This window comes from Molothrus aeneus, chromosome 4 (genome assembly GCF_037042795.1).
Source record: "Molothrus aeneus isolate 106 chromosome 4, BPBGC_Maene_1.0, whole genome shotgun sequence".
NCBI classification, from domain to species: Eukaryota; Metazoa; Chordata; class Aves; order Passeriformes; family Icteridae; genus Molothrus; species Molothrus aeneus.
The window spans coordinates 64926346-64941174 of NC_089649.1; the positions used below are offsets into that span (position 1 = coordinate 64926346).

Here is a 14829-nt window from a genome sequence, read left to right on the forward strand (position 1 = left end):
AGAATAAGCCTTGATTAGATGCACCACCTCTTTGGAAGGCCTTACTGGATTGCCTTTGTCCATTAGTGCTGCAGTTGCCACTGTGTTGGTAGTTAGGTGAAAGGAAGTTTGATTTTTAAGGCAGTATTTGCCCATGTGCCTTTGTGCTCTTGTCCACTGAAAAACAGCATTGCATCATCCCTGGGTGGCTTGATGAAATCTAAGCTGTCCATTTTTCTGCAACCTGATGGATATTACCAGAGATGTAGTTTGTGGTCCAGTAAAACAAACCAGCAAAGTGCCTGCTTGACTGTAATGGCAGGAGTTTCCCCTTTTGAAAGACTTAGTTTAAAAACAACTTGTTTTAATGAAATAAAAGAAAAAAGCAACTCTAAAGTTCTAACTGCTTCACAGTAGTATGTTCCTAGATCTTTGTGCATAGAAATGTAATATTCAGTGCATCTATTTGTATAATTTTTGAGAATATGTTATTTTTATATGCTCCTGTTCTCTCTTTAGAGAGTTTTATTTGGCCATTAAACAGCTTCTCTAGAGTTGCATTATTTGTTTACTGCAACAAACATGTTCCTTGCAAAGAAAATCTCTAAAATGTTCTTTTCTGAAATAACTGGGTTTTCCATGATGCCATATGCATATCCAAAATAATACCTAATTTGGGAGTTTGTTTCTTTTTCATCTGAGATATGCACTTCTAATGTATCTAATTTCTTGATGTTTACACTTAACAACAATTAGACATTAAATGTAACATTTGCAATTTTTATCTGAAAAATAATTGCCAAAAGATAGAATTCTTGAAATACACTTATGTGGTCTTTCATCCTCCTGTGAAACATAAACAATTCCTTTGTGCTATTAAATAATCAGTACTGAGACTGACAGTCATGTTGTCAGATTGCAGCATGTTTGGGGATATCTTCAGGAAATTTGGCTGTAATACCAAAACCAGTTTAACTCTGCAGCAGTTATGTTGAACTAATTGTGTATTTAATAGCACAGATGGAATTGATTTGAAACAATGAAGTATTGAATTTATGGGATTCTGTAGAAATGTACATTTATTGTTTTCCAAATGGAGAACCAGGGAGAAAATTCCCACTCCTTGGATCCCAAAGCAGTGTTCAAACCAGTGGTTTGGGTTCTCAAATGGTTTTGCTAAGGAAAATTTGATTTCATTGGTACCTGATCTGTGTAAAATGTTCCTCTTTCTAGTCTCAGAGGTCTGGTGATCAAGAAGTGAAATGTTCAGTCCAGTTCAGAAAATAATTTTTTTCAAATATTCATTAAGCAGTATCCAGACTTGAGATGCCCATACCAGTAGTCAGCTTTCTCAGCAAACAATAATATGATAGGCTCAAAGATTGGACCTAAGTTCTCTGAAAGACTGCGGCTAGAAAATGCAAGAAAAATGTTGATTTAGGAATGATTAGCAAAAATAAGTGAGACAACAGAAGAACAGGGTAGTTACAATTTCGAGTCTCATTGGAGTTTTTGTTCTAAGAGTGCCAGGGAGAAAGAAATACTGATGAATCTATTCAAGGGTTTGTCTGCCTAGAGTAAACTTTACATGGTAAACTCTACTTCTTTATTTTAAGGTTATAAAGAGCCAATAAATGAGAACTTTATAAGTAATAACTCTTAAAACTAACCTTAGTGTTACACTAGATACTTTCCCTGGTCAACAGGTTGAGGTTTTTTTGAGATATGTCATTGCAGCCTAACTACTGATGGGTTTTGGTATATTTTTCTACTATTTTAGGCATTTACAAAAATTGGTGGTGAAGTTTTAGCACATTGTTTACAGTCTGTAAAAGGCAGTATCTGCAATAAATTGTGACTCAAGTTTATGCCAAAACAGCAAGAATCTGCCAGCAATTAGAGTGGGATATTTATCTAGATATTTCAGTTAGAATATCTGTATTTGTGCATATGTGGGCAGACACGTTCTTAGTGTAAAATATTTGTTATATAAAGATGAAACCTCCCCTGGTGCAACTTGTCCTCTCCATGTGGCTTCTTGTGGAGATTCAGCCTCCATCCTCTTTACAGCCACTCTTTATGTACAGTGATGAGGTCCCCCGGAGCCTTCTCCAGGGAATAAAATACTGATATAATTCCTTCAGTCTCTCCTCATAGGGCTGGTTCCCCATCATCTTCCTGGCCCTCCTTTGGACCCTCTCCAGTCCATGTGTTCCCTTTCCCAAACTGTGGAGACCACAGCTGCACACAGGGGTGCTCCAGGTGGGCCTGACAAGCTCTTGGTGGTTTGGGACAGTCACATCTCTCATCTCTGCTGGTGGTGCCCCTGTGGGTGCATGGCAGCATCTGATTTGCTGTCATTGCTGCAGAGCTCCACTGCTGGGCCCTGTTCAGCTCTTGGTGTGCACCCCCAGGACCCCCAGGTCAGCAAAGGATCCCAGCCCGTGCCGGGCTCTTTGGTGTCATCGCTGCTGCAGGACCTTGCACTTGTCCCTGTGAAACTCCACTCTCCTCTTGGCAGCTCCCTGTTCCAGCCTGTCCTGCTCTGTCAGACGGCTTTCCCTGCTGGCACATCCACCTCACCACCCAGTGTGGTGTCACCAGCAGCCCTGGGGATGGTGCTCTCAGACCCTCTCAGATGGCTTTCCCTGCTGGCACATCCACCTCACCACCCAGTGTGGTGTCACCAGCAGCCCTGGGGACAGTGCTCACACTCTTGTCATCCAGATTGTTTTGGTGTTGCTGAACAAGTGAGGCCAAATGTCCATCCCTGGGGATTCCCACTCGTGGCAGGCTGCCAGCCCAGGTACAGAGCATGGATCAGCACTGAGTGGGAGCTCTGAGCCAGTTTCTTGCCCATCTCTCAGACCAAACAGAATTCCTGTGGGTGGACAGTTTCTTACAGGAGCAGGTTTTATACAGTGCTTTCTCATCAGTAGAAATCAGCGCCTTGAAAAGGATTCAAGAAGGAAAAAGAACTTGGTTGTTCTCCAGGACTGTGAATTATAGTAGGAGAATTAAGTTCTTTCATCTCATGGTCCAGAGCTTAAGCTATCAAAGCTACAGCACAAATTACATGGCTGCAGGTTTTAACAGAGACCACAGCTACTCTGGGGACCTTGTAGATCATAACGTGGAGTACAACAAATACATGAACAATGTATTTTAACTGAGTGATCAGTCCACCTGATCAGCTCTATCTCCAGTTCTTCTGTCTTGCACTTTTGCCTTTGTTAATGTGCTCAGCTCACATTGAAGCTATACAAAATGACAGATTTGTTCTGCATTAATGTTTTGTACTGTCATTTTGGGTCTGATCAGTGCATTTCTGTAGATTTTCTGTCTCCTTTTTTTTCTGTAGAGCTGCTCTTTATGGAGAGGTTGCTCACAACCAGAAAAAGGCTGTTAGTAATGGCTTTACATGGCTTTTACTGGAGTCCTGGAAATAAAGAGCTTGGTGAGCAGAGCTGTGGGAAGAGAAAGGGGTTTTATACCTTGAGCAAATCTGAATCACTTCCACTATAGATGCTATTCCTGCCTAATGATTTTGAACTGCAAACCCTTTGTGTGTCTCTTAGGCAGTGAGAGTCTGTGCTGTTTTGCACAGCTCTGTCACTCAAGCACTGTGAGGGCAGTATTAATACACTCATAAATAGGTTGCTGTATACAGTCTTTTTGTTCAGCTGCTAAATCCCTTGCCCCAACAACCAGCTGAGCAGTACCAGCAAAACAAAAAGTCAGCTTTGATGAGGTCTGTCAGCTTTTGCTTCTCATTTTAGTCAGTGAGACGTGTGTGACTGAAGCAGATGTCTCAGGGTTTTCACCGCCAGGATTCTTCTTGATGTGTTTCATGCCTATCTTGTTCTTCACCCTGCAAGACAAAAAAATTAAATCTTAAAATGGTGTAGCATTTTCTAAGCTATAGTGTTCCTTTCTAGGATATTCTACAGGGTGTTCTATATTTTATGCATATCTTTGTCTTTAGTAACAAGTAACTGGATGCAGATTTTATTTTTTCCAAGGAATAACCCAGGCAGCTAATGTTAACAAGTGCTTGTTACAGTGGGAAGGTGAGAATTCAGTTGTTGGAAATTTTTTGGTCTTTCCCTATTAAAATTATAAACTTCATATTTTAGAGGTGTTAAAATGTTCAATGTGGTTGAAGTAAATATAGAATATATTGCTCTCTGTGTAAATCAAGTAAAATAGGGCAATATTTTAGGCTGACTAGCATCAGTGGCAGAGGCAATAAGACAGTTCTGGCAGAATTGGTAGACACTCCAAATTTCCCATTTGGGGGCTGTATTCCAAGTGGCATATCAAACATACCATATGGCTGGAGACTGACACAAAGTGATCATAATGGGCTTGTGTTCTTCTTTCTACATAGCTCAGTTGCAATTTTCATTTTTAGTAATTTGGCCACAATTATAATCATTTTCATTTTAGTGATGTGTAAAAAATCTGCTGTTGAATGTCACTTGGTGTTCCCTGTGATAGTAATAGAACAAAATTACTAGCTTTCAGAAATTAGGTTTTATTTTACAGATTAGTGTTTTTTCCCTCAGTAAAACCCTTAGAATAGCATGTTTGGGAGTTTTCAGATTATGTGTAATTAAAATCACTATAGTAACTGCAGTTTTTGCAGAGTTTTTGTCCATGTCTAAAGATACATTGTAAAACCACAATTGGATTGGAGGAAAAAGAGAGAGTATTTCCTCATCCTTACAGCTGTATTGAAGGTGAAAAAGAGAAAGCTGTCTTTTCTCATTAAAATTTTAAGGTTCCACCTAATATTTTCATTAGCTTTTCTCAGCTTTGACTACCACATCTGGATATGGAATTTCTGTGGGATTCTTCTAGACCCTGGGATGCATTCATGTTTCTGCTGCTTGTTTTTGTATCATTTTTTGAGGGAACTGATGGAAGCAACATGAAAATGTCATGCTACCAAGTTTCCATATCCCTCAGAGTTCCTTGTGCTGGGAAGTGGATCTGCAGGAGCTGCATGCTGAATGAATTAATTCACTTGTTTGATGCCATGCAGAACTGTGGCTTGCCTATGGAGAGGGCATTGTTAATGAGCTCTATAAAATTACTCTTTGCCCTGAAGTATTTGTCAGGTATCCAAGCTCTGCCTGTCCTTTGTCAAGTTCTGCATCAAGCGTAAAAACTGGGGCTGGTATATCTCTGTCCGTGGCTTGGATACCAGAGCTGGTTTTCCATACCATTTCATCATAAGTCCTATACTATTTGTGGATTTCACTTTCAGTTTTTCCAGTTCAATGTATATTTTTGAAGTTTAAATATTTCTGTTGTTTAATCTCATTTTAGTTATCCTTTTGCAGTGTGAGCGAATGATTGAGAGCTTTAAATGCAAGTTTGATTACAAGAAAGTGTTGGAAAAAATGTCATGGTAGTATTTAAAAAAGTCATAGTAAAACCCAGATAATATTCTAACTTCTTGTTTTTTCTTGAATTTTACAATAACTTTATCTTGCAGTTTTATCCCTCTTTGGTTTAATTTAGGAAAAGCAGCAGGTGTGGTACCTTGCAAGTATCTGACATTAAATTTGATGGTTAGAAAGCACCACTGTTGATTACTAATGCTTTTCAGTTATTTGTTCATATGCACACTTATAGAAGTTTTATCTATAATGATCAAAAAAGCTATTTGGGAGAGAGCACTGTTAAAGTTGATAAATTCTGCACTGGCTGTGTTGTTTATTTTAATTTCCATTTGGAATACTCTATCTTTGCATTCATCTGAAAACCCAGTCCAGAGTGTTGATGAGTTTGAGTAAGCCATAAGTTCTCCTAGGCTGAGTTTCTTACAGTGGATCTGTTTAGCAAGATGCTACTTTACCAGCTGTGGATTTTGCAAAGTCCAAGTGAGAATGCTCTGCAGTTTGAGGTCTGAACAGCTGAGGAAAGATTCAAGATGTTCTTCCAGCAGAGTGGGGAGCTACAGAAGCTGCCAGGGTCTGGAGCAGAAGTTCTTGCTGTTGATTTCAAATTCGACAGAGTTCAATGCTCAGGACTTTTTCCTGACTGTAGATAGCACCTGGGAATTTGTTAGAGAAATTCCTTATTTTACTGAGCCAACCTCAGATTGCCCACCTCTACAGGGGCAGGAGAAGCTAAGGACAGGCTTCTGCAAGTCTTGCAGTGTAGGAAAAGTAAATCCCCCCCAGTGAGGAATTCAGGAGGTTGACAGCAGATGGGGCTTTTAGCACATGTCCTGTGTATGGAGCTGGGCATTGCTCACCCATGGGGTAATACTCTTGTCCACTCAAGTTCTTTTGGTGATTTCTAGCTAGAGGGATTTGCATAAAGTTACATTATTGCTTTCTCGAGTCAAAGTTCTGAAGCCTTGGTGTGCTTTAAGGGTGGTTGGGTTGATTGGTGGGGGTTTTTTACCCTCTTGATCTGTTTCTCTTAAAAGAGAGAGGAAATAGCTAAGGGGTTATAATTTGCTTATATTTTAAAACCCTTTCGACTTTAAAAATATTAGGGTTTTCAAAGACAAGAAATAAAGTTCTCCATTAAAGCTTTTTTTAGTCTCCTTTAAATGTAGCTTCTGGGGTCATTCCTTAAAGCATAGTCCTTAGCTAAAAAACTATATGCTATTACCTAAATAATAGCATATAATGTTCTGGCTTGGGTTTAAGTGACTCTAAAATTGAGTGTGTAGCCACTCAGTTCAGTTAAAATATTTGTAAGAAGCCAGGATTCTCAGAGTTTCTCTTCCAGCCATATCAAAACTAGCACATGTTAGAACAACAGTTTTTAGCCTACTGTTTATTGTGTTTCTGCTGAGAGTATCCAAAAAGAAACACTAGAGGTACTGCAAAAAGCAGGATGGGAAGTAGGTTGGGGTTTTATCTTACTGATATGGGAATTACATATCTCTTACCGAAACCCCTGTAATTTTCCTCTTGTCATTTCTCATGGATGCAACCTTTGTCTTCCCTGAACTATTGTGTTTGAACCTTTACATGGCCTTTGTAGCTGCTGTTTATTCTTTTTAGCAAACTGGAACCCAGAGTTGACTACAGCCTTGGTGAGATTTCCAGTTACAGCCTACTCAAATATCAGTGGGAGCAATGTACCAACTTGCTGAAGTTGTTTTAGAAATTGTATGCAATCAGTAACATAGATTTGCCTGCAAACATTTTGGTTTGGGTTTTTTTCATTTACCATAAGGATGAAAATATTCAAATGGGAGAGAATCCTAAATATTGTAGATTGGATAAAAAGTGTTTGTTATTGATATTGTACATCTTAGAGCATAAGGTGGCCATTGTGCTAAACTCTGTAAGGGCGAACAATGAAAGTTGGGGAGCTCATGGTAATGTGTTTTGAGAAATATTGTAAGAACTAGAATATTCTAAATGTACCTCTGTATACAAGGAAATTCACATACATGAGACACACATGTATATATCTTTAGTTATTCAATACCTGTGGTGTTAAATAATGGACATGAGAGATTTGTTAAGGCCAACTAGTGCAAATGAATTGATATCATTTAAGTCCAAAGAACTGCACTGTTTTATAATTCATAGACAGTCTCTCATCAATTTTTAAATAAACACTAATTTGTATTTAAGAATTGGGCTACTGACCCTTTGTAAAAACTTCCAGCAAGGTTTATGATTGTAATGTCCTTTGTAGAACGTTAGGAATGTGTGAAATCACAGAAAACTTCTTGGAAAGTTTTCACCTTTCTCTACTGTCAAGAGTCTCACCTGCTGCTGTACATCACTTACCAAGCTATCCTAGAGAGTACCTTGGTCTTAAAATGCATCTCTGGGTGAATCTCTGCATCAGAATGGTACCAATTAATGGATGGAATTCTTGCATGGATTTTGAATTCACTGAGAAGTGGAGTCACTCACCACTACAGCAGGAAGGTGTTATCTGTTTTGTTGCACAGAGTTAAATTCTACTTCTGCCCCTGCTTGTGTAGTTTGCTGGAGATTCCCAGAGAAAGTGAATGGGAATCCCTAATGTCACAGGTACTTGGATAACATAAATGGTGAGGTTACTCACTCAATTATGTATTAACACTTTTCTAGTAATCATTTGTAATATTGTTATAGACTTTTCTTCTTGGACCTACTTGGGATGAGTTTGTGTGGCTGAAACTTGAGCCCTCTCTGTTTACAGGCACCACTGACAATCTTCTGAGATCTTTTCCTGAAAATCAGTTGTCATTGAAGACCTTTTCTGAAATCAGAGACTTAAAGGGTGGTCTTAATTTCCTTTTAAATTTAGTGACATAATTGCATCCCGTATTTCTGATTCTGTGATGTACAATGGGTCTGCTGGGCTTTCTCCTTTGCAAGAAGTGACCCACTATTGCTTTTGATTTAAAATTTCAAAGATAAAGAAACAAAACCAAGCCATGTATTTTTTAAAGTTTTTTGTAATTAATTTGAAAATGTGAAAATTCACTTGATTTTTTTGTATTCATTGTTTTTGAAACATAGAGCTTTTAAATTCTTTTTGTTTGTCACTGCTGTATATTTAATGCATTTTTAAGATACTCTGAGGGTTTGTGTGTGAATAACACAAATGAGAAATTTTTTCAGAGAATCTCATACAATCTGCATTCATACAAAGCACATTTCAGGTTTAATGAACCAAACATTTCCAGACAAATTTAAAAGGAGACATCTGTGAGTGGACACAGATTTCTACAGCTGTTGCTGTGTTTTAGCACAAATGTAAAATACTTAAATTTGGACCAATGTTGACTTTGGTTGTTTGGGTTTAGACTTTGCTGCTTTCACTGATTTTGGATGAATGTCAATGACCAACAAGCACAGCCCAAAGCCTACAGTATCATAGGTGGTTACCTGAAATGTCTGTCATAACCTTCATATTCCACAGTCCTGTTTTCCATTATGTATGAGTACTGCTACTTAAACTGGCTCAAAGTGTCCTTTGAAATACAAAAGCTATCAAGGAGATTGCATCTTGGTGAAAGATTTAATTGTGTACAATTACATTATTGGCTTTTGTTTGCTTGTACATATTTGATTAAATTTCACAGTAAAGCCTTGAGAGCAGGCAAGGTGTAGAGATACACCTTGAAAGTGTTGGAAGAGTCGAATGACTCTTCTCATGTAATAAATAAAGTGTGATTTTAAAATGCGTGGCTGCAGCCAAGTTAAACAAAAAGATAATTCATTAATTCATTTTATCTGCCACAGAATATCTGTTCCTTTATAAGATAAAAGCAGATTTATTGTTTGGAATCAACCTTTGACATAACATCTTATTTCTTTATATTCACCTTCAGATGTGTTAGCTTTGCAGTGTTTTTACAGTCTGAAAAATTAATGCATGATAAGCATTGTGTATATGATAAATGTTTCACAAGGGATTCCATGTGCATTTTGGTGTTACCTCTTTGTAACTTAGTCCATTGGGTTATTCAATGTTCCTTTCAACCAAATAGTTGAGAAAATGAGGGCTTGTCTATGGCAGTAGTATGGCTGTTTGTGTTGTGCAATGAGACATCATTCTGTGGATGCTGGCTGTGAAACATTCTAGACCCAAGTGTAGTCTGACATTAATGAAATGCTTCCTAAACATCTGGTATTGGCTGAAAATGTTGATCCAAATTATCCATGTTACACAAACCAAGTAGAAAAAAAAAAAAGAAAAGGTAAGCTGCACCTTGTAGATCACATTTCACATTTGTTTTCTATAATATCTATTTATAAAATCATTAGAATCTATTTGCATGGATGCAGTCATTGCTGTTTGGGATACTCTAATACTAAAAAATAGCTGGCTCTTTTGCTGTTTATCTGAAACAGTTGCAGTGTTTCTGTTCTTACAGTATTTCTTACTGGTTCTACAATATTGTATTTTTTGGCTACATTCTTTAGCAGATATACTTTAAAGTAAAGAACTGATGGTTGTTAGATGTTCTTTGAGAGCCATCTTTGTCTTAGTTGGACTTGGTTGTGTTGGTAAAGGCAGAGTAATTGTTGCTGACTCTGTAGCAATTCTTAGGTCCAGTTTTAAATTTTTCTGGAATATTAATTTTTTTGCTTTGTAGTAGCACAAGCAATCCCAAGTACAAAATATCCTCTTTTCTGAACCTCCTATATGTGGTTACTGTAGTTAACATGGGAGTATGCATATGAAAATGTGTCATAAATGTGAGTGTGCAGACATGCTGACCTTCCATCCCACAGTGCTGGAGCAGTTCACATGTGCTCTCTGCTGGGCATTTTGGGGAAAAAAAGAGTCCCAGCCAGTCTTGTGGTGACATGGCCAGTCTTAATGACACACCACAAAACCTGACAGAATAGTCTGCAATGGAAGTAGGTCAAACCACATTCCTGAATGAAGTAGGTAAAACTGCATTCCTCCCAGCTGGAGGAGGCTCAGAAAGGCAAACATTATTATTAAAATTGGTCAGGATTGTGGAATGAGCCTTTCTTCCTTTCTGCAAAACAGCAAAGGACCAAGTAGCTTATATTCTTGAAAAGCACTCTTCACAGCTCTCTGCCCACTTAACACCTTCCTTTGAAATATTTCTTCAGCTGTGATTTGGAGGGAAAAGTCATCCTTGATTGAGTGGCCCTGTTTTTCCCCTGCACTAAAGTTTCTGTGTATTGGGAGTTTTGAGAGACCTTTGTATTTGGGTTATTCACATTAACTTCTAAAATAATAACTACACAGACTGCATCTGGCTTTGTCAGGAGGTCCATGCTTGCCTTGGAGAGCAATTTATGGTGCATATGTGTGTATCACTAAAAAAGTTCTTATGTACAACAAAAAGTAGAGCCTGTTTGGCCGTGTTGCCAGGCACAGTCCTTTGTCTGTGTGTGAGAGGGTTTGTGTGAACAGGCATCCTCTGACTGCACACCCTTGTGAGCCAGGAATCTCCTCCTGGCTCTTGCTGCCTTTCAGTTTATTCCTTTGTAAGCCACATTTGTACATGACCTTTTCATTGTCCTGAACACAGGCCTTTCCATGCTGGCAGGCTTGCTGTTCTAATATCTACTAAATCCCCCACAGAAAGGCAAAGGAAAATTGAAAGAGAATTCTCACTTCATTCTCAGTGTCTTTGATAAGACCAGTCAGTCATAGTGCTGCTGAAACTGTAAACATAGAAATAACATCTTCTTACAAGAATTTTCTTTTGTTAGTAGCGACAGATAACCTGAATAAAATGAGTCTCCTGCAGGCCTGGTCTTTACTCTGTGTTTGAAAGAATGGGGGGCCAGTTAAGATACTCATGCTACACGAGTTACCAATTATCAATTATCCATCAATAATTCTGTCAATAACTAATCTCCAGTACTTACTTATTTTCAGTCTCTTTTCCTAGGACTTTTAAGATGGGGTGGCATAATTATTTCTTTTTTATATTTCAAAGGATTACCTGTGGAGCTTACAGGTAGAATTTGAAAACTATATCCTATAAAATCTTGTTATAAATAGTGATGTTACCTATGTGTCTTCTCCCAAAATAACTATTCATGCATACTGCCATAAGGACAGGATCTGCAAGATGGTGAATGTTTCTGTACCTGAAAAAAGTAGATTGAACTCAAATTAGAAATGTTAGTGTTAGAAATTACTTTTATGTTATACATTCTACTTATACATGCAGTTAGTAACTCTTAACACAGTAGTTGTCTGTAAAGAGTGTTGGAGTTTTGGACATCAAAAGTATGATTTTATGTAAAATAGTATAGTTCTTTGGTAATAATTTGCTATATTAATTTCTTTCTAGTATGTGGAGAAAAATGGTTTTATGTTTCCTCTGACTTGAATGCAGTCAAATAAGAAGGCTCCTGTCTCCTGGTCAGCACTGTGAATCCTTAGGACTTCAGTGTAGTTACATCCTGTGCTCTAGTCCCATTTAAGAGTATTTAGGGGCAAAGTGCTGCTTTTCCCCGAAGTGCTTCCTATTTTAAACATCTTGATTTACAAATATTTAAGGTAATTCCTGATATTTGAAGATTCTCTCCAAGGCTTCTCTGCTGTCTCAGGTTGTTTCAAGCTTCTTCTCTGTAAGAGAAAAGTGGTGGGGGTGGGGGTGGTGAAAGTGTGGGAATGTCTGGCATCTGGTTTTTAACAAAAAATTAAAAGTTTGAGTAGATATTTGGTGGCACATTTAAATCTCTTTAGAGTTGATGAGCCATTCTTCACAATAGTTTGACATTTCACCTATTTCTAATGTTACATTTATAAGGGAATTAACCTACCTCTACTGTGTAAATCATACTTTATTGCTGCTCTTTCCATTTTTTTGGGTGAAGTTATATTTAGATTCTGTTCTTGCTATATTAAGGTACCATAATTCAGAATTTCTGTCTTTTTTTTCAGATAATTTCCATGTTCGTAAATTTCTAGGTTGACTTCAGAACTGACCTTCACATTTTTAGGTTGATATTCCCCTTCAGGATTTTTGGTGGAGTTATGGTCTCAGAATTGAGCTTTTAGAAGAAGTTAATATGAAAAATGGTGCAGCACTTTGTAACAGCTAAGGAAAAATGCAGTGAAATACAGACAAGTGATTTTCTGCTTCAAGTTTTTTTGCAGCTGTTACAGAGTGAAAATCAAACGTGCTGGTGATTGGTTGTGTGCTGATTAACTTCAATAAGAATTTACAGCAATTAGTTCTGCTACTATAGAGTCTTGCCTGAGTCATAAATCCTTTAGGATTTGCTGAACATCCTGAACAACTGAGTGAAGATTTACATTACTTTCCTTTACATTATTTTTTTCTCTGACAGCAGTTTAATGACAAGTTCTTGTTCATCTGATGACATTGATCAGGAAGAAATCCAGCTGGCTTTGCAGGCTGCCAAAATTGCCACAAGAGAGAAGATCAGATCTAGATTTCATGGCAGTAACGATCTTATTCACCGCCTTTTTGTCTGTATCTCAGGTATGAGAATCACTGAATTATTAAACTCTTTTTCAGGGGGTTTTTGGTTTAATTTTTTGAGTTTTTGCACATCAAGTTGTGGTAGAAAGGACTAGAGATGAAGTTTCAGGAAAACTCTGGTTTTGGGGCCTAAAGTTGCAGTCTGGTTTCAAAGGACCTGTTACCTGTTTGGAACTTAGAGAGTCAGAGATACTGACATCTTAGACCTGTAGTGTTGAAGAATTTGGATTTATATCAGGTTTGATTTTTCCCTGGTGATGCCCTGTTGTGTTCAAGGAATGAAATTTGACTTAGCATTCTGTTTTCATGCAAAATGAATCTCTCAGTATTTCCTGCCAAAGGATATGGAATATATGTATTGGCTTGCCAGTGGCATAAAAACCTGAATGTAACTTGGCCATTAAGGAGAGTTAGTTTAATCAATTTAATCAGGTGTTCAATTTTTATTCCTAATGTGAGCAAGTGATCCCCTTAAAATAAGTGAGACCATTACTGATAGTAACAGGCAGATTTAAATACTTTTTTAAAGGATGGTGTAACAGTCTAGAATTGATTTACCCATTTTCTCAAACTCTAAGGTGTTGCTGACCAGCTGCAGACAAACTATGCTAGTGATCTGAGAAGTATCCTAAAGACCTTGTTTGAAGTTATGGCAACCAAACCTGAAACAGAAGACAAGGAAAAGCAGAAAAAAGGTAAAAGATCTAAACATTTGTTTTCTCTAAAGCATTTCTGCTGGTAGCCCAGTGGGAATCCATAACCTATTAGACACAAATTCCCCCAACATATTGTTATCTTTTTGGCAGGATTCACTGTACAGTGATTTCACCTAAGTTTAAAAGGAGTCAAGGAAACAGACTGTAAACAGGATGAAGTCTTGTTTAGGAACACAGGAGTTTGTCTTAAGGCAAATTACTAAAGAGTTCAAGTCTTCAGAGTTCGTCTGCTGTTTCCATATTCCTTTATTTAACAGCAGCACAGTGTTTGTAGCCCATAGAGTTTATAGCCATGATTTATGCAGGGTTTGGACTTTGTAGATTCCCCCTCCCCAGGAAAAAACTGGTTACATTTTAAATTACCAAAGAACAGACTCTAAGATGGGAATGCCCAGTAAGATGCTGAAATCTGTCCTCTCTTGAACAAATTGAAGAATTTGGCTTCAAAATAGAAAAATACCACATTTCACTTCTAGATAATTAAAGTAATGGAACCAGAGCTAGATCATAAACCAACAAAAGATTTTTTTTTACTCTGTGAACATTTTCTTTTCTGAGTGGCAAGTCTGCTAACTTATCTAAGAATAACAGTGTCATCCCAGCAAGGCTGCAATTACCTTTGTCCTTTGTTATCATTAGAAATACCAGCACCTGAAAGTGACCAGAGCTCTTTTTATTTTCCTACTTCCTTTCCTCCAGATTGAAAACTTTTTCTTTCTCCCAGTTTCATTTAAAAGCATTGAGTTTTTTATGTGAAACACTTAGTTAAAAAGTTGGATCAAGTCAGCAGAAAAAACCTACACTCCAGTCCCAATTCTGCAGTGGGATAATGCACAACATGCATTACAGTCTTCTGTTCCTTTTGGCTGAAACTTCCACAACAGTTTTATGGTGGCAGCCTGTCGTGATGTGAAAATAGACTGGCTTTTTTTTTATTGTTAAAAAAAATAAAAATAAATGGGGTTAGACAGAATTGCTAGAAAGAGAACACAAGAGCTCCTGAACCTTCAAATAACAGTAATAAAGAAACTGGAGCTGTAAAGAACTATCACTGAGAAATATATATTAATCAATAGTACTTGGTTGGATGTAATTTCTAATGGATGAACTCTTGCATTAAAAAAGGTGGTATTGACAAAAGTAAGCATAAACAAAATGAGCGAAAAAATGGGAGTTTTGGGGTGAAGTTTCTCTTTGATATGTGCA

At 37.6% G+C, this 14829-nt stretch overlaps 1 protein-coding gene across 4 annotated transcripts in view; it reads left to right on the forward strand.

Annotated features, from left to right (window-relative positions):
* Positions 1 to 14829, forward strand: part of ZFYVE28 (zinc finger FYVE-type containing 28) — a 146096-nt gene that overhangs the window by 116461 nt on the left and 14806 nt on the right. For 2 of the 4 annotated variants that reach the window (XM_066548711.1, XM_066548713.1), the window contains 2 exons: positions 12753 to 12907; positions 13486 to 13602. In XM_066548711.1, the coding sequence (XP_066404808.1) occupies positions 12753 to 12907; positions 13486 to 13602 (272 nt within the window). The remainder of the gene's footprint in view (positions 1 to 12752; positions 12908 to 13485; positions 13603 to 14829) is intronic. The other 2 variants (XM_066548712.1, XM_066548714.1) reach the window with 1 other exon arrangement.